Source organism: Branchiostoma lanceolatum, chromosome 3 (genome assembly GCF_035083965.1).
Source record: "Branchiostoma lanceolatum isolate klBraLanc5 chromosome 3, klBraLanc5.hap2, whole genome shotgun sequence".
Classification (NCBI taxonomy): domain Eukaryota; kingdom Metazoa; phylum Chordata; class Leptocardii; order Amphioxiformes; family Branchiostomatidae; genus Branchiostoma; species Branchiostoma lanceolatum.
Genome location: NC_089724.1, coordinates 33109357 through 33133135, shown reverse-complemented (window position 1 = coordinate 33133135; position 23779 = coordinate 33109357). Strand labels below are relative to the sequence as shown.

The 23779-nt window shown below is 38.2% G+C and overlaps 1 protein-coding gene across 1 annotated transcript in view; it reads right to left on the bottom strand.

Moving 5' to 3' along the window:
• The window catches only part of LOC136431489 (uncharacterized), a 48939-nt gene that overhangs the window by 23583 nt on the left and 1577 nt on the right, over positions 1–23779 (bottom strand). Inside the window, exons 2-3 of the mRNA XM_066422880.1 lie at positions 10681–10762; positions 10238–10277 (exon numbers count right to left, since the gene is read on the bottom strand). Coding sequence (XP_066278977.1) covers positions 10238–10277; positions 10681–10762 — 122 coding nt within the window. The remainder of the gene's footprint in view (positions 1–10237; positions 10278–10680; positions 10763–23779) is intronic.

Below are 23779 nucleotides of genomic sequence, written 5' to 3'. Positions count from 1 at the left end.
TTGTTGGAAGATTGAAGATTTCAGCAACCTTCACATGGTGCGGAATCACGAACAAACACCTAAAAATCAGAGCTAAAAAAAGTGCCAAAAGTATATAATAATGTCGTTCTCTTTGGCATACATGGGCCAAGGGTATAATTCGTCCCTTGTTAGAGTACGGTGATGTCATTTGGCACAGCTGCACATGCGAAGAATCACCACTTTTAGAATGAATACGATATCTCTCAGGGAGCAGGCGCTATGAAAGGAGCATCGTACTCCTTAATTTGCAAAGAACTTGGTTGGGTGACATTATCGGACAATGGCCACATTCATTTACTTATCAATATATTTAACTGTTTTACAAAATTATTTACGGAGTTACTTGTAGTTATTTTTTTCATTGAGTCCCTTCCATGATTTCATCAACATGTTCGTACTACCTTCGTAACAAAAATGAATTTAGGAAGTCTTTCTATGCCGAATAATTACATTTTAGGAACAAATTAGACTTGGCAATACGTAGCTATAACTATTATAATGTTTAGAATGTATTTGATTAATCTGTGTGACCCGTCAAATTCACTCATTGCTTTGATTTCTTAGCTCTAATCAGTGTCTCCTTCTCTACGGCCAACAATCAAGGATGGTAAGATACATTGTTTGTTTGTTTTTAACATTCATTTTTTATTGGTTCATAAACAAACAAACAAAAATGATACACAAGACATACATGGCACGGAAATAAGGTAGTTCACAGACATGAATGGAAACAAAAACCGATAGATAAAACTAATTGAAAATAATAGTTAATAGACCCCATTCCTTTCACATGTTCTTTTTACATATTCTTATATAATATTATTGCATTATTTTATATATTTAAACAATTTATATGTGTATTCATCAATACGCATATATATACACAGACACATACCCAGACACACATATATATTATATATGTCCAATTAACTTTCCCCATTTCCCCACATGTTTTTCTGTTTTACCTATTCTTCTAGAAATGATGCTTTCTAATTTGTAAAAGTAGGAAAGGTAAGAGATAAAAGATTCTAGCTTTAGAGACCACTGACGATTTTTAAAGATGAAGTGTTTTCCTAACAGAATGACCATGTTTGACAGGGCTGGACACCTCTCATTTAGATCTCCAAAAATGACATTAAAACGACTAGAATGTAGGGGGTATCCAGTATGATGGAGAAACCAATCTTCTAGTTGTCGCCAGAAATGTGTGACTATTCTACAATCCCAGAATTAATGTATAGCCGTCTCTTCTTCATCTTTACAATAACTACATAAATATGAGTCTACCAACCCCCACTTATACAGTATTCTATTCGTAGTTAAGAATTTAAATAACAGTTTATATTGAAAAATACGTAGATGGGAGTCAATCGAGATTCTGTATGTTAAACTGTACACTTTGTTCCATGCTACAAATGTATTAAAATAATCCTCCCATGATTGTTGTATTTTGATTGATGATTCCCATAGCCTGGCCTCGTACATGAAAAAGGAGTACAAGTATTTATTGATTTTTGGATGCTGAAGCCAGGTTATGTTTGTACAAACAGGAATACAAACCCTTAATTCTGGTGACACCTGTCGCAGTAATTTTTTCCAAGAGTACGGAATGGCTGAAATAATTTGGTTGAACTTAAGCTCCGAAAAGGTGTCCCCAAATTTAAGTACAAAATTTTCAAACGATAAAAGGTTATTATCCGAGTCTATAATATCGTTCACAAAAATAACGCCTCTGTTGTAAAGAGCCGTTGAAAATAAAGGTTTTTCTGAACTACGAATTCCTGAATTTAGGCAGATGAGTTGTTGTTTGACTTCAAGTGCACACTCTGGAGGACGTAGTTGGAACTTTAGCCAAGCTTGTAGGACTTGTCTAAAGAATTGACTGATTGGAGCCTTCTCTTTCATCAATATTTCTAAATCATTCGATGTAAGTTGCGAAAAGGGAAATACATTGGTTGTAAACAAAGGACTGGAGCAAAGAAACAATTTGGAACAAAATCATTTTTCATTATGATATAGTTTGGGCACCCAAGAGGCCTTCATGGTAAGATCGGTGGCCCGCAAGTTCCTAAGTTTAAGACCACCGTGTTCGTATAGATTATATAGTGTTTTTCTTTTTACACGTTCTGGTCCATCTCCCCAAAGGAACTTGAATGTTTTTTTCTCATGCCTATCGAAAAAAGGAGGAGGCGGGGAAGGCAGGGATTGAAACAAATATATAAATTGTGGTACTATTAAAGAATTAACCAGGGTGACTTTACCTAGAAGAGAGAGTTATTTCCCTTTCCAGGGATTTAAGAGCTTATCTATCTTTGCTTCTTTTCTATCAAAATTCGCGGGGACAAGATCAGATGGATGGATGGGGATATGGATCCCTAAGATGTCTACCGGACCGGCAGTCCACTGTATTGGTAGTGAGCAAGGTACAAAAAAGTTGGTGTCCCTTAGCGAACCTATACGTAGTATTCTACACTTATCAAAGTTAGGCACTAAACCCGACACAAATAAAAACATCTCTAAGTCTTTAACGAGTGCATACAAGGAGCCAAGCTTCGATACTAGGGGGAAGTTTGAGTCGTCTGCAAACTGTAGGAGCTTAGTTTCCAGACCATATGTTGTTAAACCCGTTATTGCAGTATTACTTCTTATTTTGATGGCTAGTATCTCTACTCCTAAAGCAAATAAATATGGCGAGATTGGACATCCTTGTCTTACTCCCCGGTGCAGGGGGAATTCTTCAGAAACATATCCACTATTGATAATTTTACTACATATATCTTCATACAACACTTTTATCCAGGTAATAAATGACTCCCCAAAGCCGAAATAGCCCAATGCCTTAAAAACAAAGTCTTGCTTAATTTTGTCGAACGCCTTTTCAAAATCCGCACAAAATATCAATCCTGGCATTTCATTTCTGTCGTAGTATTCTATTATTTCTAAAAGTCTCCGTATAGTGTCGCTAATAGATCGACCTTTCATGAAACCTGTCTGATCGTAAGAAACCAGGTTTGAAATGACGCTCTTCATGCGAAGGGCCAAGCTTTATATAGTATCCGGGTATCGCAATTTAATAGGGTCACGGGGCGCAAATTTTTAATGTAAGATGGGTCTTTGTCCTTTCCCGTGGAGTCCTGCTTAAGTAGTAAAGTGATAAGTCCCATTTTTTGTGTTTCAGAAAGGTGACCAACCTTGAACGAATAATTAAAAGAGGCCAACAGGGGTTGTTTCAGACAATGAAAGAAGAATTTATAAAATTCTATAGGAATGCCATCTAGACCGGGCGACTTCCCGGGAGAAAAGGACTCGATAGATGTTTTTTAATTCCCTTTCTGTAACTAACCCTTCACAACTATCTAACTGGCTTGGGGATAAGGATACCGAAGGTGGATCTGGAAAGAAAGATACAAATGCATCACTGTCTAGAGACATAGGGGGATCTTTAAAGGTATACAGGTCGGCATAAAATTTAGTCTGATGTCCTATAACCTCCTCGGGGTCAAGAACCGAGGTACCATCTGACTTTACAAATTTTGTCATGTTTTTTCTCGTACGTCCTCTGCTATTCAAATTCATAAAAAAATTCGTGCATTTCTCACCCTATTCTATCTACTTTGCTCTTTTGTTCATAATTAGATTATTTGCTTTTGTTTGGTAAAATATTTCCAATTCCTGTTTTTTACTCTGCAAGTTGTCAAAAATGTCGTTATCCGGAGATGTGTCTAAAGCCTGCTGCAGGTTTTTGATCTCATCAATGAGTGATCCTTCTGTTTTTCTATTTTGTTTCCTTCTCCAAGATGAAAACTTTATGAAAAATGTGACCGCGAACGGCACATTTGAAAGCTTCCCATACAATGTGAGGGTTTGCCGTTTCTTTATTGAATAAGAAAAATTCCGTGATGAAAATTAATGTTTCTTTAACAAAAATGGAGTCATTTAATAAAGCCTGGTTAAATTTCCAAAAGCCCGGCCCCCGCGTCGTTTCAGATATAATCAAATAAAGCCAAATTAAACATTGGTCTGATCTAAAACTATCCTCAATGGTAACTTTGTCTATGAAGGAAGTTAGTGAGAACGATGTCAAAAAGTAATCAATGCGACTAGCTTGAAGTCGACGTCTCCAGGTGTAGCGTATGGCTGTTGGGTGTTTGTGTCTGTAGATATCTATTAAATCCAGGTTTGTGCAAAGTGAGTTAATGGCTTGAAGGGCATTCGAATGATAATTGGATATACGGTGTCCAGCTCTGTCCCTACTAGAATCTAATACTGTGTTGAAATCCCCCACTATTATTGTACATAAACCGGATGCTGTAAAAGGTTGTAAATTGTTTTCGAGGTCGGCAAAGAACGATGGATCATCAATGTAAGGGGCATAAATATTTCCTAAGCAAAAATGAAACGAATCTACAGAAATTCCCAATAGCATCCATCGTCCTAAGTTGTCACTCAATGTTTGATGAACAGTAAAGGGAGCATTTTCTTTGAATAAAATCATTAGACCTCTGCTGCTACTTGAACCATGATTAAAGAAAATTTGCCCCCCCCCCCAATCTGATTTCCATCTCTCTTCACTTTCAGGTGTGGAATGAGTCTCCTGCAAGCAGTAAATATCATAGGATTTGTCCTTTAACCATAAAGAAAATTGGTTGCGTTTTCTTTGGTCACCCAGTCCATTATAGCTGTAGCTGCATATGTTAAGTTTTGGCAACACCATGGGGTATATGAAGGATACGAAAAGTTGTTGAAGATCCAATAAGAAATGATGTCCACAGAAAGCCAACCCTACACAAGGCATATCTAATACACAGGAGATAACATAATTTCGTAGCAGGTAATCGGGGTCACTCACACTGAACGGGAACATAGGAAACAAATCAAAACATGATCTGTAATATATGAAGATGTACAACACTGTGCCATGCAACAACAATGAAAGTAATGAATCATAAGTAGCAACTAAGATAAAACAATAGTTGATCAAATGCAAACACAATATGAAACATAAATTCAAACACAAAAACACAAGATTGAATAGTTCACAAGAATCAGTGAAATAAGAAAACATAGTTTCCTATACCCTGAAGATTCTTGTGGTCTGGCAGCATTCCAGGTTGTGTCTTATTTGCTCCATTAATAACAATTACTAGTTCATTTTTCCACATAAGTAAATCAAAGTCTATTTCATTTTCGAACTCAAAAATAACACAACATAACATAATCTTCGTTTTGGTATAACTCCAGAAAAAAACAACCTCGAAGTAACATAAAAAAACGTTATCACACTGGTATAGCTCCAACAAACTCAGCAAGAACAAGTATAAGAGTGGATTTAGTGCAAAACTCAGGATAACATAACATAAACTCAAAGTAACATAACAGGATCATCACTCTACAACTAAGTGATCAAGTTGGAACTACCAGGTGTAATTTCTGCGTACAGGTAGTGACCAAACGAACGCAGCGGATTGGCTAGGGGCAAACCCACTCTTGATTGATTTGAATAAGAGACACCACGGGAATGCTGGGATCATTATACAGGTGTTTCATTTTCGCCTGCACGTGCGAGCATATAAACAAAATTCCGGAGTCATGGGCGCTGCATATTTGGCACTACCGGTGACATTCAACAACAAGAACAAGAACTTATGAATAACCAGTCATTCCGAAAATCATTGAGTCGTTATCAATTCAACAATAAAGACATCAGAATCTCGAAGAGGCTGAGAAGGTTGTTTAATAACCACTGTCACAGAAACATGGCAAATATGTCAATTCATCGTCACATATCAGGTAGACTTCCCCTTCTTGTTGGACAAAACGATATCTACTGCGTCAATACGTTTTTTTTTCCTGCCCGTTACCAGTAGCACAGCATATGTTGCCCTCGGGGGCACCCAAATCGACACAAGACTGGCTCGCGCAGACTGCAGAGGTGGGGGGAGGTGTTCAAACACTGCTAAGCCGTCCTTGCTTCCCCGTAGCTTCCTCCCTACCTTCAGAATTCGATCCCTGTCGTAGAAGTTTAACAGCCGAACAAGTAGTGGCGGGTTTGGGCGTGATGTAGTGGGTTTAGACAGACGATGCACTGCCGCGATCGGTACCGGGTCGAGACCAAGGCGTTCCGCCATGAATCGCACAAAAACCTTTTCTGCATCTTCTTCTTTTTCACAAGGTAGTCCGCGGATGATAATGTCAGCTTTCCTGGAGTAGCGTTCAGTGAGTAGACTCGTCCGCGTCGTTCCTCCTCCAGAGCCCTGCGTAGTTCCTGGATCTCCGACGCCTGGAACTCGGCGGAGTGCTCGGTAGCACTCACCCGCTCCCTCACCTTGCTCAAGTCGGACGACAAGACTTCGACCTTAGTGTCTAGTTCACGTATTTGCTTGGAGAGATTCTCTCCAACATCCTTGAACTGTTCCGATAGAGTTTCTTGTTGTTGTTGAGCCTGCTTCAGGATCAGTTGCGCGAGGGTTTGTAGTTCTGGTGACAGAGATTTCAAAGTGTCTTCTTTACCTGACGCCATTTTCTTGGGAGGGGGGCGACTTTTCGGAGTTGTGCTACCTTCCTCCGTGCTACTGGAGCCTCTCGACCGCTTAGGTGTCCTTCCCATCCAAGGATCAGGATCAAGAATCACCTTCGCACAACAGCTTTATGAAGAATCGACGAGTTCAATTTAAATTGGCGTGGAAAATAAAGGTAGGGGAGCGGACCTAGAAACACACGCCTAACGCTCGGCCGCCATCTTGGAACTCTTCTAAAACTCTCTTGGTAAAGATACATTGTTGACATTCATTCTGTTCCTGACGGTGTTATACCACTATGTGGATCCTATCTGTACCTCTTCTACAAATTGTAAGATTATATGCTTATCTCAAGATTTCATCATAGAAACGTTTTTCCCCTTTATGAATAACATTACGTAAATTGATTCATCCGTGTCCTACCAGAAACACCTAGGGAGCGGGAGTCAGGATTTGCGCCCTTAGAAAACATGACCTGTAATCGACGTTATCATTGTATACATTCATCTACCCGTTTATGGGAGAATTATTGATGGATAGTCATGGCTTTTTTTAGCAAATCATATGCTACTGCAGCGGAACTTCCGAATTTGATATCTCACGTTCTGGACATGCTACGGTCACGATTTGTGGGCGGCAGATAGCTCTTGTGCTCTGAAAAAAGGTGCCTACGTTTAGGCTCCTGTTGCGAATTCAAGAATTGCAGGGGTATTTTTGTGAGAATTTTCTGACGTGGATAACTCAAGCAAGGAATAAAGAATGTTCATGATTTTGGGTATGTAGGTAGCTTAGACAAATATGTACGGAATAAAATATGAAAAAAATTATGAAAAGAAGGAGGATATTTGTAAGCTTGATGCAGTTTTTTCAATGTATCTCTTGACCCGAACATGCCTTGGTCTTGATTTTTGATCGTCAGGCAGCTTTTGACGTCAGGATAGAGTGAGGGTACGTTCGGTCCCCCTAACATTTAATTTCGGAACTGCTAGGGCGTTTTTGTAAAAATATTCAAAGAGGATAACTGGATAACTGAAGAAAGGTTTCCATCAATTTAGGCATGCAGGTAGCTTAGGCAGAGATGTACATAATTATATATATATTATGCGAAAGATGACGTTATTTGCATAATTATTAGGGAATTATATAATTCCATGGACTCCAATAAATGTCACACATGTGAGTTATGGCAGGTTGAACATAAACAGATACCAAACATGCAGTTGAGGAAATTATTTGCAGAATATATACAACTAGAGTTCCACGACCTCATACCTTTGCCAAATGATTTCAACCATTGTGACTGATGTATTAGGAGTGTTTCTCATCAATTATAAATCATACCAGTTGATTGTCTTAGAATATGACATGTCCAAAGTATGAGCTTAACCCTATCCAGACTGGGCTTTTTTGGTATATCTGGGACTGGGGGGGGGGTCTGATTCGGCCCCCCCTCATAATTTCCGAACGGTATGATGTATCATCACCAAATTTGCAGGGAGTGATATTCACGTCAAGTTTTATAATTCCTGTAATTTTGGTGACGTTATGACGTAATATGACGCAATTATGACGTCATCGATGTGATTTTATTGGCTAAATAGGGAATTCCCGTAATATCTAAAGGTATTAAACAAAACGGTTTGTATTATTCATTTTAAGGTATGCAAGGCATACAACGTCAATGGTAAGTACGTTGACGTCAAAATGACGCCATAGAGTGACGTCATGTGTTGTTAGCGATCCCTTGGGATCCGCCATCTTGGATCGGCCATTTTGAAATTTTTTAAAATCATTTTTTTCTACTTATGACCCCAAAGGACAATGAAAATAGACTAGAAACGTTTATCTAAATGTTTCTGATAAAGAAAATGTCCGGTTTTGACGATTTAAAGGCAAAAAAGCCTGATGATACCTGAAATAGTGATATAGTCCGCCATCTTGGATTTTGACTGATTACGTCATCAAATTAGCATAAATTATGAATATTAAATCAGGAAAGTTACATCTAATTACATATAATGTTATACATGTAGGAAAACTAGTGTAGTTGTGCAAGAAAACCTGAGAAATATCATTGTTTTCAAAAAATTAATGATTTTTGCATAAAATGCCTGTCAGAAACCCGTTGCCATGGCAACATGAAAAATGATAAACTTTAACCATTAGTATAGAATTGTTCCCAACAAAATTTTAGGAAAAGTCACCAAGTTTGGTAGTCGTAGCATACATCGTTTGGCAGTAATACGATGTCAAAGTTGCTGCGGGCACTTTTAGCACCCCCCCCCCCGTCTGGATAGGGTTAACACAGAAGATCATGCTAATATTGATCATTAATTATGCAAATGATGCCCTTATTAGCATAATTGGATTCAACGATTTTAATATTTACATTACTTCCCGATGCCAAAAAAAGGTATTAAATGTCTGTCATTAACCAGTATGGAATTATAGTAGTTTGTCATTTAAGTATTCAAATTAGGCCCACATTTGCATATTTTCTATCTTCAACATTTCTCTCTTCCTCCGTTACAATTTGAATAGGCATATCATGTCACAAAGCAGATGTTTAAAGTTGTCTCATTAACTATGCAAATTAGAATATGATTTGCATAATTATCGTCCAATCATTCTAAGCATCACACAAGCTATCGACATACCAAAAATCATGACCATCCATCAAGGCCATCTTGAGTTATAGTATTTTCTCAGTAATTATGCAAATGAGGTCTTCATTTGCATAGTTCATATCAATTGATATTTCTCTATTCCTCAGTTACGTATGTCACATGCTTCAGAGTCCTATCATGGAATTTTGCGGATGTATAAACTTCCCTCATTAATTATGCAAAATTAGATACTGATTTGCATAAAAAGTATCTAATCATGTACATCATCACTCAAGCTATCTACTTACTAAAAGTCATTGCCATCCATCAAGACCTTCTTGAGTGTTATTCCCTTTCAAAGTCAGATGCAAAACTTGCTCTTGCAGTTCCAAAAAAGCCGCTAGGGAGCCCAAGCCCATACCACTTACTTTCTGTCCAAAGAGCTATCAACCACTCAAAGATCAGTTCCATAGCATGTCCAGAACACGAGATATCAGAACAGGAAGTTCCGCTGCAGTACCGTAACAAGTCTCTAGGGGACCCAAAATCTAATCATTTCCAAGTCATTAAGACCTACCCACCTACCAAATATCAAGACAATCCATCGAAGCCTTCTCGAGTTATGCTGTACATTACAAACATACATATACATACATACCTACAAACGCTACCCTATGCATAACCTTCTCGGCGAAGGTAACAAAGATGGAAAACCGCTTAGTGATAAATTTTAAGTTTATACTTGTGACAAGTTTAAGTTAGTTGAAGGTGAACATCACCATGCATGCGTTGATGAATGTTAGACATCCAGGTAGTAAGATAAGCCAAAAATAGTTACTCAAGCAACTGGATAAACAGGATGTCTATGACATTTCAAACATTTTATCCAGTTGCTTAAGTAACTATTTTTGGATCACCATGCATAACGTTAATTCACAAATAATTTGGATAAAATCTACAAATCAAAGCTCTAAACATTTAATCGAGAGATGGGGTCGCCAAACTCTAGTTTATGCATGTAAGCATCATGAAGGCGCGGATGAACTAAACCTGGAGCTAACGTGGATGTAAAGAAAGGCTAAAGAAACTCACCATCTAGAAAGATCCCAATGTCTAGAATGATCATTTCTTTCTGAAAAAGAATAACACATAACTTAAATTCACAAAAAAAACAAGCTCACATGTTTCGCCTTTATAACCCATATCGTAAGTGCCAATATCAACAATGACTTTGTGACTTTTTGATTAGATAGAGGTTAACATAATCTAAATACATCAAGTAAAACCCAACGTTTTCTGTACTTACTAAAACAGGATGTCTTTGACGACAAATGTACATTGATTTTTTTAACATCTTACATTTAATTTGATAACTTGTACTAAATACTGTTCGCTCTATTGTAGTCCCAGCAGCTACATGTATGATTTTATTGCTAAGCGTGCGTAATTCAGACTGCAGTTTATCATTGTGCATCTTGTGTTCGGATCAACAAGAAACCAACATATGAATGTAATAAAAAGGTAATGCAGCTCACCATTTGCATGTTGAGAAAACCTGTCAATGTGCAGCTGACAGAGGTGATCATCAGCAGAAACATTCAACACTCGAACTTGAACCTGGTGAGATAAAGTTATCCAAATTTCAAAAGTGGAACATAAATCGCTGCAATGGGTTAAAATTGAAACTTTTATTTCTTGTAAAAGTACCGATATGGCTTTGGAATAGTCCATATCTTCGGAGGAGGGTCACCCTCAAGTATTATGCACCGAGTGTGCGTAGTCGTACGTCAACTCGTCGTTACCGGAAAATTGCTTTCAGATATATTCAGCCATCCACCCCTTTTCTTGGATGAGGAAATGGCCTCGTATCAATTGTACTGCAATATATATAATTTATCAAAAATCTTGTTTATTGCTCTTTACAATGATACCGTTTTCTAAGATCGTACATTCACCAGGGGTTCATATGTGAGTAAAAAAAGGGCCGACATTTACACTGATCAAATGTTTCTTCAATGGATTAGCGTCGTGCTTTATATATCATTGAAAAACTTGTAGAATACTTTGAAAACGGCACCGAATCAACACTCTTTCATGCAACGAGCACCATGACTAATTTTGTGAGTGGGTGACCCAATAGGTGGTGGAGTTCCTATGCCAACGTTACGCCCCTATTGCAGTAGATCGGCGACTTCGCTACGACTGACCTGCGACCGAGTGATTTGAGAGAGTGCTCAACGAATTTCAGAGATAAAAGACAATCTCTTTTCACTTGTTATGCTTTGTAGTATTTTCAGTCATACTGTTTATGCTTTGCATGATATTCAAATTACAAAGTCAAGGGTTAGTAAAATACAATACAATGTACAATTTAGGTCGCAGCGAGGTCACAGTGTGATAGACGTCTGGTTGATTTGGGGCTTCTGGCAATGTAGTACATGGGAATTTTGGCACTTCTGCTTTTTTTTGGCTGAATACGTGTTCAATTGATAACAAGTTTGACTCGGTCCAGAAAATGTGGCCAACCCTGAACCCCCTACTCACTAACCACACTCATTTCCCTCTGTGTAAGTACACGTATAGAGTTTGGATATATTATGGCGCATTAACCCATGACCACAAGCACGGCCTTGTTGCCATCAAACTACGATGAATCTTTTCAATTTTTCATCATCTGTTAGTTTAATTCTCAATTCCAAAAATATGATGAACATAACAGAGCAATGATATGGCTTCAAATGTATATTAAAGGAAAGTTCCAGCCTGTTGAAAGCTACCCTATCATTACGTGAAATGGCTACAAATTACTTTCTCTCATGATGCTCCCATTGCAATAATTTCATAACATTTTCAATGCTTTTTGGTGATAACCTAGGAATAAGACATAAGAGTGGCAGAGCTTCGCTTAAAACAAGTCAACGCTACGTGAGTTTCATGTATCACCGTGAAAGGCACGGAAGTGCTCATGTACGAATAGAGACCCAAGTATTCTCATTTCTAAAAAAAAGTGATCTTAAAACAGAATACTAGCTTGACGGCGGGTAAAAAAAACATCTCTAGAGTCTCCGCATTTTTTTCTGGGAGTTTTTTCTAGTTTTTTTGTTCCACTGTTATGTGTTATGTTGCATGCGCCGAGCTGTAAAAAATATCACAGGTGTTTGACACAGTATTGAGGTATGTCTCATACCCCTGACGTATGACATAACATCACCGTCCACACCACCTGTGCAGCTTTATCACAGTGAAAGTCACGGGCGTGATCATATAAACAGTCGGACGGGGAACAAAATAACTGGTAAACCTCCATAAAGAGTGTATCAGCAAACACTGCGGAAACTAACTTTGGACTCATCCTTACAATATATATATCTCAAACGTTATTTGCTTTTCTTCAAGCTAATGTCTTTAACCCTCATACACCCGAACGGGGTCATTTTTGACCCCAGGCGTGGATTTTGACGTGCTACTTGAACATGTTTGATCTGAAAAAAAATTCCTTTCGTGACTTTGTCAGGAGACATCTTTTATAACCTCTCCTAATTTTCTAGGAAGATCGGCACAATACTGTTGACATTATATAGGAAAGTCTGTGTTGAGTCCACTGGGGTCATTTTTGACCCCAGAAAAAATAATGTGTTGTTTCTAAAACCTGCCCTCTGTAAGTCCTAAACTACTTATTGTATGACCACAAAATTTTTAGAGGATGATGCACATGCAAATTGATATAACCAGAACAAATTTTATGTCATAATGACGTAATATGACGTCATTATGACGTGATTTTATGTTATTCTGTCCGCCATCTTGGATTTTGACCGATGACGTCATCAAATCAGCCTAAAATATTAATTCTAAATCATAAAAGTTACATTGGATTACATAAGATGATAAGAATGTAAGAAAATACATTTGGCGTACTAACAAAGCCTCGAAACGACATTGTTTTAACTGAAAATAGCAGATTTGGTAATATATGCCTGTCAAAAACCCGTTACCATGGCAACACCGAAAACGATGAACTTACTTTATCAATTTTAAATTTTTGTCAGGGACATTTTATGAAAAGTCACCAAGTTTGGTGGCTCTCGCGTAAGCTGTTCATTAGTTATCAACATGAAATTTGGCATGAGCTTCAAAAATCCCCTCCTGGTCTAAATAGGAATAGCTCAAGACGTGGTCCTTCTGATCTTTTTGCATAAATTATGATAATGAACGGGAATTATTTATGTCTAAAGATGCCAAAACATTCCTCTTACATTGATGAAGCAATGTACGGATAACAATCAGCGAAAAAAGTGAAAAGGGAGATTTTACTGAACAAAACATTTTGGGGTCATTTTTGACCACGTTCAGTCATTTAAGTCGCAAAAATAGGTTCGGGTGTATGAGGGTTAAAACCCGCACAGGTGAATTGTACTTTTTACCCTGACATAATATTGACAGAGTCTCGCCTAAAAGAAGTCAACGCTACCTGAGTCTAATGTGTCATTGTGAAAGACACGGGCGCGCTCATATAAAGAGCGGGACGAGGAACAAAATAAGTAGTAAAACTTCATGCAGAACAAACACGAAATAATGCGAGTACACAGACAAAATATGAAAATATTTTAGCCTACAGCTAGGATTATGATTAGTCATTCCTGAAATGTTTTGTCAAAGGGCGTAGTTACACCGAGGTTACCTTGCGCAATGACATGTGATGGCTCGAGATACCAAGAAATGCCCCTTGCTGAACGGCAGTTCTTTTTATGGAAACTGTTGTTGATGGAACTTACTTTTTAGATTACTTTTCAGATTAGCATCCACGGACACAAGCAATTGTAAAGATGAACGAAGAGAATGAATTAACTAGGAACAGAATAGCTGGTAAAACTACATGCAGAACTCACGGCAAAAATGCGGGGACCTAGATGTACTCTTGGGGTATCTTTAACCCGCTGCCAAGTTTCACGATTACCGTGTTCCGTTTTTAATGAGAGTACGTGGGTCTCTAGTTTTCCACCGGTGCACAATTTACACTCGAGCTCGGTACCGAGTCCTTGTATATGTTTTGACACACCATGCCAGCAAGTGATCGATTTTCGATATATTGACGTTAGTACATGTAATAAAGGTCTTCGGCGATAAAACAGCCCACCCTTGTACATCTATAAGAGAAAAAATCTCGCCTAAAATACGTCAACACTACCTGAGTCTCATGTATCACCGTAAACGGCACGGAAGTGCTAATGTCAACAGCGGGCCGAGGAACAAAATAACTGGTAAAAATTCATGCAGAACGCTAAAGCTAACACTGCGGGGACTCAGACCATATATGGGCATCTCTCACCACAAAGCTAAGATTTTCCTGGGACCTTTCTTTAATTATCTATTTAAAGTACGTAGTCATACCGAGGTTCCCTCCTCCAATGATATGGTGATAGCTCGGAGATACCAGGAAATACCGCTTGATGACACAACCACCCCCACCCCCGGCCCACATACCTCCTAGTAAACCACGGTTCTTTTTGTAAAAAGGAGAAACAAATTAACACTAGAAGTTACACCCTGCGGTGACTCGGACTTACTTTACCTCCTTACAATAATCGTTTTATATTATTATACAATCATTTCTCAATGTACTCTGCTTTTCAATAAGCTTGGAGAAAACATGCAGAGGTGTAGTGTTTATTTTGGACCCTGAATAGAGACATTGATCTCGCCTAAAACACGCCAACAATACCTGAGGCTCATGTAACACAGTTAATGGCACGGAAGTGTAAAGAGTGGGACGAGGAACAAAATAACTAGTAAAACTTCATACAGAACGCACAGCAAGTAATGCGGAGACTTTAGGGATGTTTTTAACCCGCCGCCAAGCCGGCCTAGATTCTGTTTTAAGATTACACTGTTTTTCTCAATGATAGTACGTTCGTCTCCAGCTATGTATATGTCTTGACACGTCATATCAGCATGTCAATATATACCCATATTTGACTTATTGTATTTTTGTTCGGATATGCCTGCCGTACAACTCGTATAACTCTCCAAAAGAAATTCACATGGAAAGCAACTGCTTCTGAAATTCGCGCACACACGGCGCCTCTATTTCGAAGATTGAAAATGCCTTCTGTCTGGAGTTGGTAATTTACTACAAATCACCCGGATGGAGGCCTGGCGAACCTCCGTGTCGTATCAGCCATACGGTGATTTACATGTACACCATTCACCCGGACGGGAGACCTGGCGCATCCCCGTCTGGTATGACAGCCAACGAAAAGGTATATCACCCCGTAAAGGGCGGAATAACCCCGTCGTCGCGAAAGCACGTTGACTGATGATGATGATGATGATGATGATGATGATGATGATGATGATGATGATGATGATGATGATGATGATGATGATGATGATGATGATGATGATGATGATGATGATGATGATGATGATGATGATGATGATGATGATGATGATGATGATGATGATAAGAATACAAAATATCTACGGTATCAATAAATTACAAATTTAAATTCCTTTCCTTGTTTGATAATTTCCTAAACCCTAAAACACACTATTATACCAACGCGATTCTAAATCAACTCCATATTCCTTTCTTCCGCACAGAAGTTCCATAAACGATGCTATGAGAGGCGAATTGGGTTTATATATATTATACATAGATATTCAGACTCATGATCAGATAATGAAATATTGGGTAATATTAAACAGCATGGCCAACGACAGAATTGTTAAAAGGGCGTGTGACGAAGCTGTTAGACAAGAACAAGACTGGGTTGTTCATATACGTGATACACTCTGCGGACATGAACACCAAAATATTTGGCTGAGCCCTACCATCGATGCCAAAGATTTCGGAGGCAAATAATAATAAGCTTTAAGAAACTTGAAACATATTCTTAAATAAAAACAGATTTGATATGGAGAAATACCTCCTATTAGTCCTTCATAACTCATACAACAAAACTCCAAATTGGAGCACACTGTCTTGAAATTGAAAAAGGTAGACACAGAAATGTCCCAGCCAGTCAGAGACTTTGTCCCACATGTAAGGAAAATGTTGAATATGACGAATATCACTTCTTAATGGGATGTCAAACATATCATAATGAAAAATTTAAGTCAATGCAGACAATTAAATGCAAAACAAATGTAACATTATCTGATTCGAAAATAGAGACGTTTCGTGTACTTATGTCATGTCCCGATACAATATCTGTATATCTAGGCCAATATATCTATGCATCTATGCACAAAAGAAGCCGTGAAATAGTGCCTTGATTGTGTGGGACATTCAACTCCTCATCATATAATTGTATAATTGACGTGTACGACTCTCTTTTGCACCTCCTGTTGACAACATTGTGTACCTCCTGTTGATATCATCATTGACAACATTGTATAGCCTATTGTGCTCCCTGCTGATAATATCCACCATTGACAACATTGTATAGCCTAGAACCTTCCAGTAATTTGTACAAGGTTATTGTATAGCTTAGAACCTTCCTTTAGTTTGTACTATTCAAATGAGTAGCCAGTAGTATTTGCCGTACATTTTACCTGTTACAATCTTTGTGCAATAAACTTTGACTTGACTTGACTTGGCATAGTCACCCGCAAAATGTAAATGTGTCACAATATTGAACAGTCTTCAGACAAATATACCAAAAATCTCTTTTCTGACGTTTAAAGGTGCCATGGAAACCTATCTCATAAGCCGTCTTAGCCCCTGCAATTTTGATTATTATAGAGGAGGCAGGTCTAGCATAACCTATAAACGCATTTCCCTGCTCCTGCACCTGTTTTTATCTAGTGTTTCTCGTATTATGAATCATGTATTTTCTCGTTTACAAACTTTATTGCGCAAAATACAACAATTGCATCACGTACAATGTTTGCAAATAACATGGAATATTAACAACTACGATCTATCATCTAGTGTATAGACCGGGTCTGCACCGTCCACACCACCTGTATCACCCTGAAACTCAAAGGCAAAAAAAAAAAACAATCACGGGCTTGATCAGGTAAACAGTCGGACGGGGAACAAAATAACTGGTAAACATTCATGCAGAACGTCAACACCACCTGTATCACCAAAAAAAGGTCACGGGTGTGATCGGGTAAACAGTACGTCGGATGGGAAACAAAATAACTGGTAAACATTCATGCAGAACTTGTGGAAAACACTGCGGGGACTCAGAGCTGGAAATGGCACCACGATGAAGAATGACAACTAACCCCCGTCCCTTCACTAGTATGGGATAAGCTGTTCTTTGTTAGCAGCCTTTACAGGTTTTACGTCTTTGTTCAAACTAATCATGAATGCATAGATTGACAATTTGATATTGGGTCTCTAGTTTTCCACTCGAGCCTAGTTCCCAGTTCTTGTATTCATCTTGACACATCAGAAAGTGACCGATTTTTGGCCAATGTATTCACGCTATAGTCCATTCCAAGTCACCGAGATTGTGGTTATTGTCATAATTTACAAATATTTATTGTAATTATTTGAGATACTTTTGAAATATTTTGAAGTAAGTTTCTAAATAATGGTAAAAGCGAGATTTTTGTGCAGTCACTTTCAAAATGTATCATTTTACAGGGGGACGAGGGTGATATTGGGAATTGACAATCTTTATGTATCGCTCATACTATAAGTATGGGCGATACATATTGTCTTTGGTCATGTTTCTTTCTTCTCCTTCTCCTGTCAAATCTTCAAAGCGATTCATCTTGGTCGTCCCTGGGCCAAATGGGCTGAAGTGTGGTATACAGGCAGAGTTAGCACATTCCCCCAGGCTTTTTTCATTTGTTTGATAAATGCCTTTAAAATGATTTTAATGAGTATTTTCGCCATTTTCAGACCAAAAACGTACCTTTGGGGCTCCTGTGCTCTGGAATTACATCCAAATGACCTGAAATTTGCTATGGGGGTAATTTGAACGAATATTCAAAGAACCCCATTCGCACTGTCGGCATACAGCACTTCAAAATACGATTTTGGGGGTATCTTTGGGAGATCATTCGCTATTTTCCTCATATGACCAAACAAAACTTTGCAAATGTTGCCCTTTCTAGTTCGTTATACTTTTCGTTGTTCTAGGCCTGGAGACCTGTTGAACCGAAGAGGATGCTCCCATCTCAAGTTTGGAAAAGCTTTGGAAAAGCTTTCAACAATTACATGTCATCAATGTTAGGAATGACACTGCCAGCTATTGCAGTAGCTGACGATTTGTTATTCACATGCATGTACAATGTAGTATCATCTGTTTCAGGGAAAGGATAACGATATGATGTATGATTTCAAACAGGTTGATATTTGCAATCTTTGGTATAAAAATGAGCAATAGAACGAAAAACCAAAAAAAAATTGTGATAATCTTGATAATAATAAATATGATTAACACATTATTACATTCCAGTACCTTTGATAATTGGTATTCCTTGTAAAAGAACCTCCATCTCAGTTTATGAATTTTTTTCTTGGTCTAATTAGGAATTCAGTCTGGAGAACAGAAAGATATTCCTAGTGCAAGAGCCTCCATCTTAGTACAAGGAACCAAGGAGGTTGAAATAGACCTCCTTGAAGGAACCAATTCTAGATGTGAGAAATTCAACCTTGAGGACAGAAAGATATTCTTGTCACAGGATCAGCCATCTTAGTACAATTAACTCATATAGTGTCAGAAATGCAGTCTTGAGGACAAAAAAAAATATTGTTACAGCATCATCCATCTTAGTATAAGAAACTATTTCTATATGTAAAAAAATTCAGTCTTCAGGACAGAATGATTTTCTTGTTTCAAGGATATCCATCTTAATGCAAGAAACTAATCTATATGTAAGAAATTCAGTCTTGAGGACAGAAATATATTCCTGGTACAAGAACCCTAATCAAGCATTTCATTCTAGGTGTAAAAAATTCAGTCTTAAGCATGCAAATGTAAGAAATAAATTCTGACTGGAAGAACAATATTCGAGAAGTATTGGTCCATCAGCTACAAGAAAATAATTCTTAGCATAAGAAAAATATAGATTTCTTACAATTTTCAAAACAGGGACACTTGTATACAGAATGATTAAAATTGCTAAAAGAAAGAAAAAAATGTTCTTTGACTTTGTACAATTACAAGAAAAAATAAGAAAAGCCCTTTTCGGTAGTGCAATTCTCGGTAAACATATTATAACAGCTTTATTTCGAGTAACCGGTCCTAAGCCTGTACCGGCCACATTTTTGTCCTTAGGCAGATCCTGGCGAAGTATGCAGCTAGGGGCAAACAACTTACCATTAATTTTGTGGATTTCAAAAGGTGCTTGACAGTGTGCATAGACCGTATGAGTTTGACACAATATTGGTATATGGACTTCCAGAGAAACTCATGGTCATCAAAAAGGTGTAGAACGCCGGTGTGAATGTGTAATTATGTTTGACAGCGGAGACATCTCGTCATGGTTCAGTGTTGTCACCGAGGTGAGGTAAGGGTCACCACTACTGTTTGGCCTCGTGATTTATTGGCTGATGAAAACCGTGCTAGATGATCAGCTAGAAGAATGAGGCTTCGTAGATGACATAGCATTGCTTAGCGAGTTAAGATCAAACGTGTAATGAAAACAGTCAGCCAATCTATCACAGGTTCTTCAGTTTGGCTATGTATTAGCAAAAAGGAAACCAAAGTGATCACGGTCAACAAGGCCTTTGGCCATAAGGCTGAATGGGAAATATATGGAAGTGGTATCGCAATGTACTTAGTTGGGTAGTACAGCACAACATCAGTATTGAATTCTGAAACAGAAATGGGCTAGGTTCTGCATTTACAAACCTAACAAGGATTTTGAAAGACAAACACATAAGTCTTGTCACAAAAATCCGCTTGTACAATGCCTGTGTAGTCTTTACAGTTATGTATGGTTCTAAAACTAAGCAATAGACTTGTAACCAGGAAACAGGTTGGATGCTACGGACCAGAGATGATGGCTACGTGCGAACTTAAGATTAGATGGCAACAACACATTAGCAATGAAATAACCAGGAACCGTACAAACTAAACTTTCCAAGCTCGTGCAAAGAGCAAGACTGCGTTTGCTGGGTCATGTTGTGCGAATGCCTTGACTAATACTCCCCAGGGTGGCACTAACCTAGTGTCCAACAGGAAGAAGGAAGGGAAGCAAACAAGGAAAACTTGGAAAAGGACAACTGAGCGTGTCCTTGCTGAGATGGGCTGCAGTTGGGACGTGACTCAGTGGACAGCATCCAACAAAAACAGTCGAAGTCAATGGCGGCCAGCCTCAGTGCGAGCATTGAAACGCGATGATGATGATGATTTCTAATAACTTGAATTTTACTATCTTTTGCTGATCGATGCGGCAGATGTTTTCTATTGTCAGTTTAAAAATGAAGCCAAAATCAAAAGAGATAGCGGCCGACGATGTTTCTACTAAATTACAAAAGGCGGTTTTGGCGACTTCTGTATCGCCAGAATTTTACGCATCTTATATCATAACAAGCTAACTACGATTTATCCTCGAAGAATTGCTGTACTTTTGGCTATGCCCGGTTTTTAGAAATTACAGACGTCTGAGCGAGTCGTTGACGATATTTATACATCAGAACATATATATTCTATCATATCAAGAATAGAAAGAGAGTAGAGTTCCACAATCTCATACCTTCGCCAAATGATTTTAACCTTTATGACTGACGTATTATGAGTGCTTCTCATCAATTTTAAACCATACCAGTCGATCATCGTCTCCACCTAAGTTGTCCAAAGTATGAGCCTAACAAAGAAGGTTATGCTAACATTTATCATCAATTATGCAAATGATGTTCTTATTAGTATAGTTAATTTTAACGATGTTCACATTCACATAACTTCAAAATGTTCCAGGTATGAAATTTCCATCATTTACCATTATGGAATTATAGTAGTTTCACATTAATTATGCAAGTAAGGTCTTCATTTACATATTTTCTATCAATCAACATTCTTCTCTTCCTCAGTTACAAATGTCACATATTAGAATAGTCATATCATGGAACACAGCGTTTTTTTGAAAATGTCTCATTAATTATGCAAATGAGAATCTGATTTGCATAATTGTTGTCTAATCCTACAAAGAATCACTTAATCTATCTACATACCAAAAATTATGATGATTCGTCAACCCCATCTTGAGTTCTAATTAATTATGTAAATGCGGTCTTCATTTGATATCTATTGATATTTCTCTCTTCCTCAGTTACGTATGTCACATGTTTGAGAGTCCTCTCATGAAATTCGGTGGATGACTAGACTTTCCTCATTAATTATGCAAATTAGGTACCGAATCGCATAATATGTATCTAATTATCTAAATCATCACTCAAGCTATCTACAAAAATCAAGACCATCCATCAAGCCCTTCTTGAGTAATTTCCTTTCAAAATCTGAAGCAAAACCTGCTCCTGCAGTTCCAAAGCCGCTAGGGGGCCAAAACCTATACCACTTACTCTCCGAAAAGCTATCTACCACTTAAAAATCAGGACCATAGCATGTCCAGAACACGACAAAGCAGGAAGTTCCGCTGCAGTACCGTAACAAGCCGCTAGAGGGTCCAAAATCAAATCATTTCCGGGTCTCTTCAAGACCTACCCACGTACTAAATGTTAAGACAATCCATCCAGGCCTGCTATAGTTATTCTGGTCTTCTACACACACATGTACACACACATACATACACACAAACGCTACCAATTACATAATCTTCTAGGCGAAGGTTATTAAAGAGGAAAACTAACGCAGCACATTCATTTCAATTCCTAAATTTGTGAGAAATTGGTGATTTTGTGCCTCTAACTGCTTACCACGGAATATGAGTGGTTTTCTGAGTCGTTCGAAGCAGCATGTTTTACACATTTAATTCTACACGTCGTGTTAGGATTTGAAGAAAACCACGAAATGTTTTACAGGTCATTGCCATAGGCAAACATCTTTTCTTCCTGGCCCTCCATTGTACGCACCGCCACTCCCCCTGCTTGAATATTGTACCATTTCTTAGTTGTCCATTGCTTGCTTATTGAGTATGACGGAAATTATTGTCCATTTTGGTAACGTAAGAGTGCCTTGATTAAGTTTTGTGCACTGACTCCCAGCTAAATCTGCCATGTATGATCTATGAAACCTAAACACTCATAACTCTAAAGGATACCTGGGTACCAAAAGATCACAACGTTTTTAATGGTAGATGTAAAGAGCTCTACATCTGCGGTACAATTAATCTGCGGGGCATGCACCCTTTAGACATTCATGTGTATATATTTTAAAATGACTCTGTAATACGTCTATGTCAACGGGTTAGAAGCGTTGTCATCGCGAGTTTTCAAAAGGAATCGTAATAGAGATATAGATGAATAATCACATACAGTGACCCCCTGTAAAGACTGTATACTATCCTTTCATTGTTTTTTGAACCTAGTACTATACACTTTTGGCACTACGCTATAAATGGATACACAAAAAGCGTAACGTTTACTTCTCGATGATTAGATTGTTTTCGATGATAAATATGTATGGAAATTCAGCCTGTCAACCCTAGGACGCCATTAAACTATGAGCGCCTTCAGTGCTCTACTGCTATTACCCCCACCCAGCGTACAACCACCACCAACACCACGCCCCTACCCCATTCCCAACTCGAATAAAATCAAGCCTGTCTGTGATATCATTTCCAAAATGGTGGCTAGTACCTATGATAAATTCAAATTCTCTTGTACTGTTCAGGTAGTAGTGATTAGTAGCGAACACAATCCACAGGCTTTTCCACAGGCTTTTACATACCCAGTACATGGACAGTAAATGTTAGCTGCAGGTAAACATCAATACCTACTTAAGGCCCCCTCTCATTGGGCTCCGGCACTGCGGTTGCACTGCCACGGCAGATTTTCACGGCACCGTCGCGTTTCTTTCACCAATTTTCATTTGCACTCTCACTGACGTGCGGCGCATTTGCGTTTGAAGCCCAGATGAGCAAGCTATTGAATGAACTTTATTGTTCGACAATCGTATATGGTACAATATATGGCACTAAATCAACAATACTGCAATGCTAACCTATCCTACAATTATAAGTACAAAACATTATCGATAACAGTGTATGAATTACAATAAAGCCATGTATGGATTATTTTTTCCCTCGCTGTTAGAATGAAGTATAATGAAATTGACCTATGTAGGTGGAATAGGAGTTGGACATGACAACAATATATGGGACATATCGTTCTGTGTACCAGATAGGCTGAAGTTTGTCTTAGTAGAAATACTTTGTCATAGCGCATCTGTCTCTTTGCCAAAATTGGGACAGGCCATGGCCATTATAAATCTTCAATATTTTCATTACATGTGGGACACAATCTGTGAGTGCCTGGTGTGTTGTGGTGTCGATCCTTTCCAACTTCTAGACAACATGCGCTGATTCTCAGCGTAGTTATGCTTATTGGTTTATTATGATTTGATGTGATATAGTCTTCCCTACTAAAGTGTTTTTTATTTTATTTTATAAAATGTGTGGAGTTTACCAATGTTTCGAAGTGGTTCCCTCCAGCCAGGGAGAAACGTGAGTTTCACACTTTCTTTAAATGTATATCCAAAACGGTTG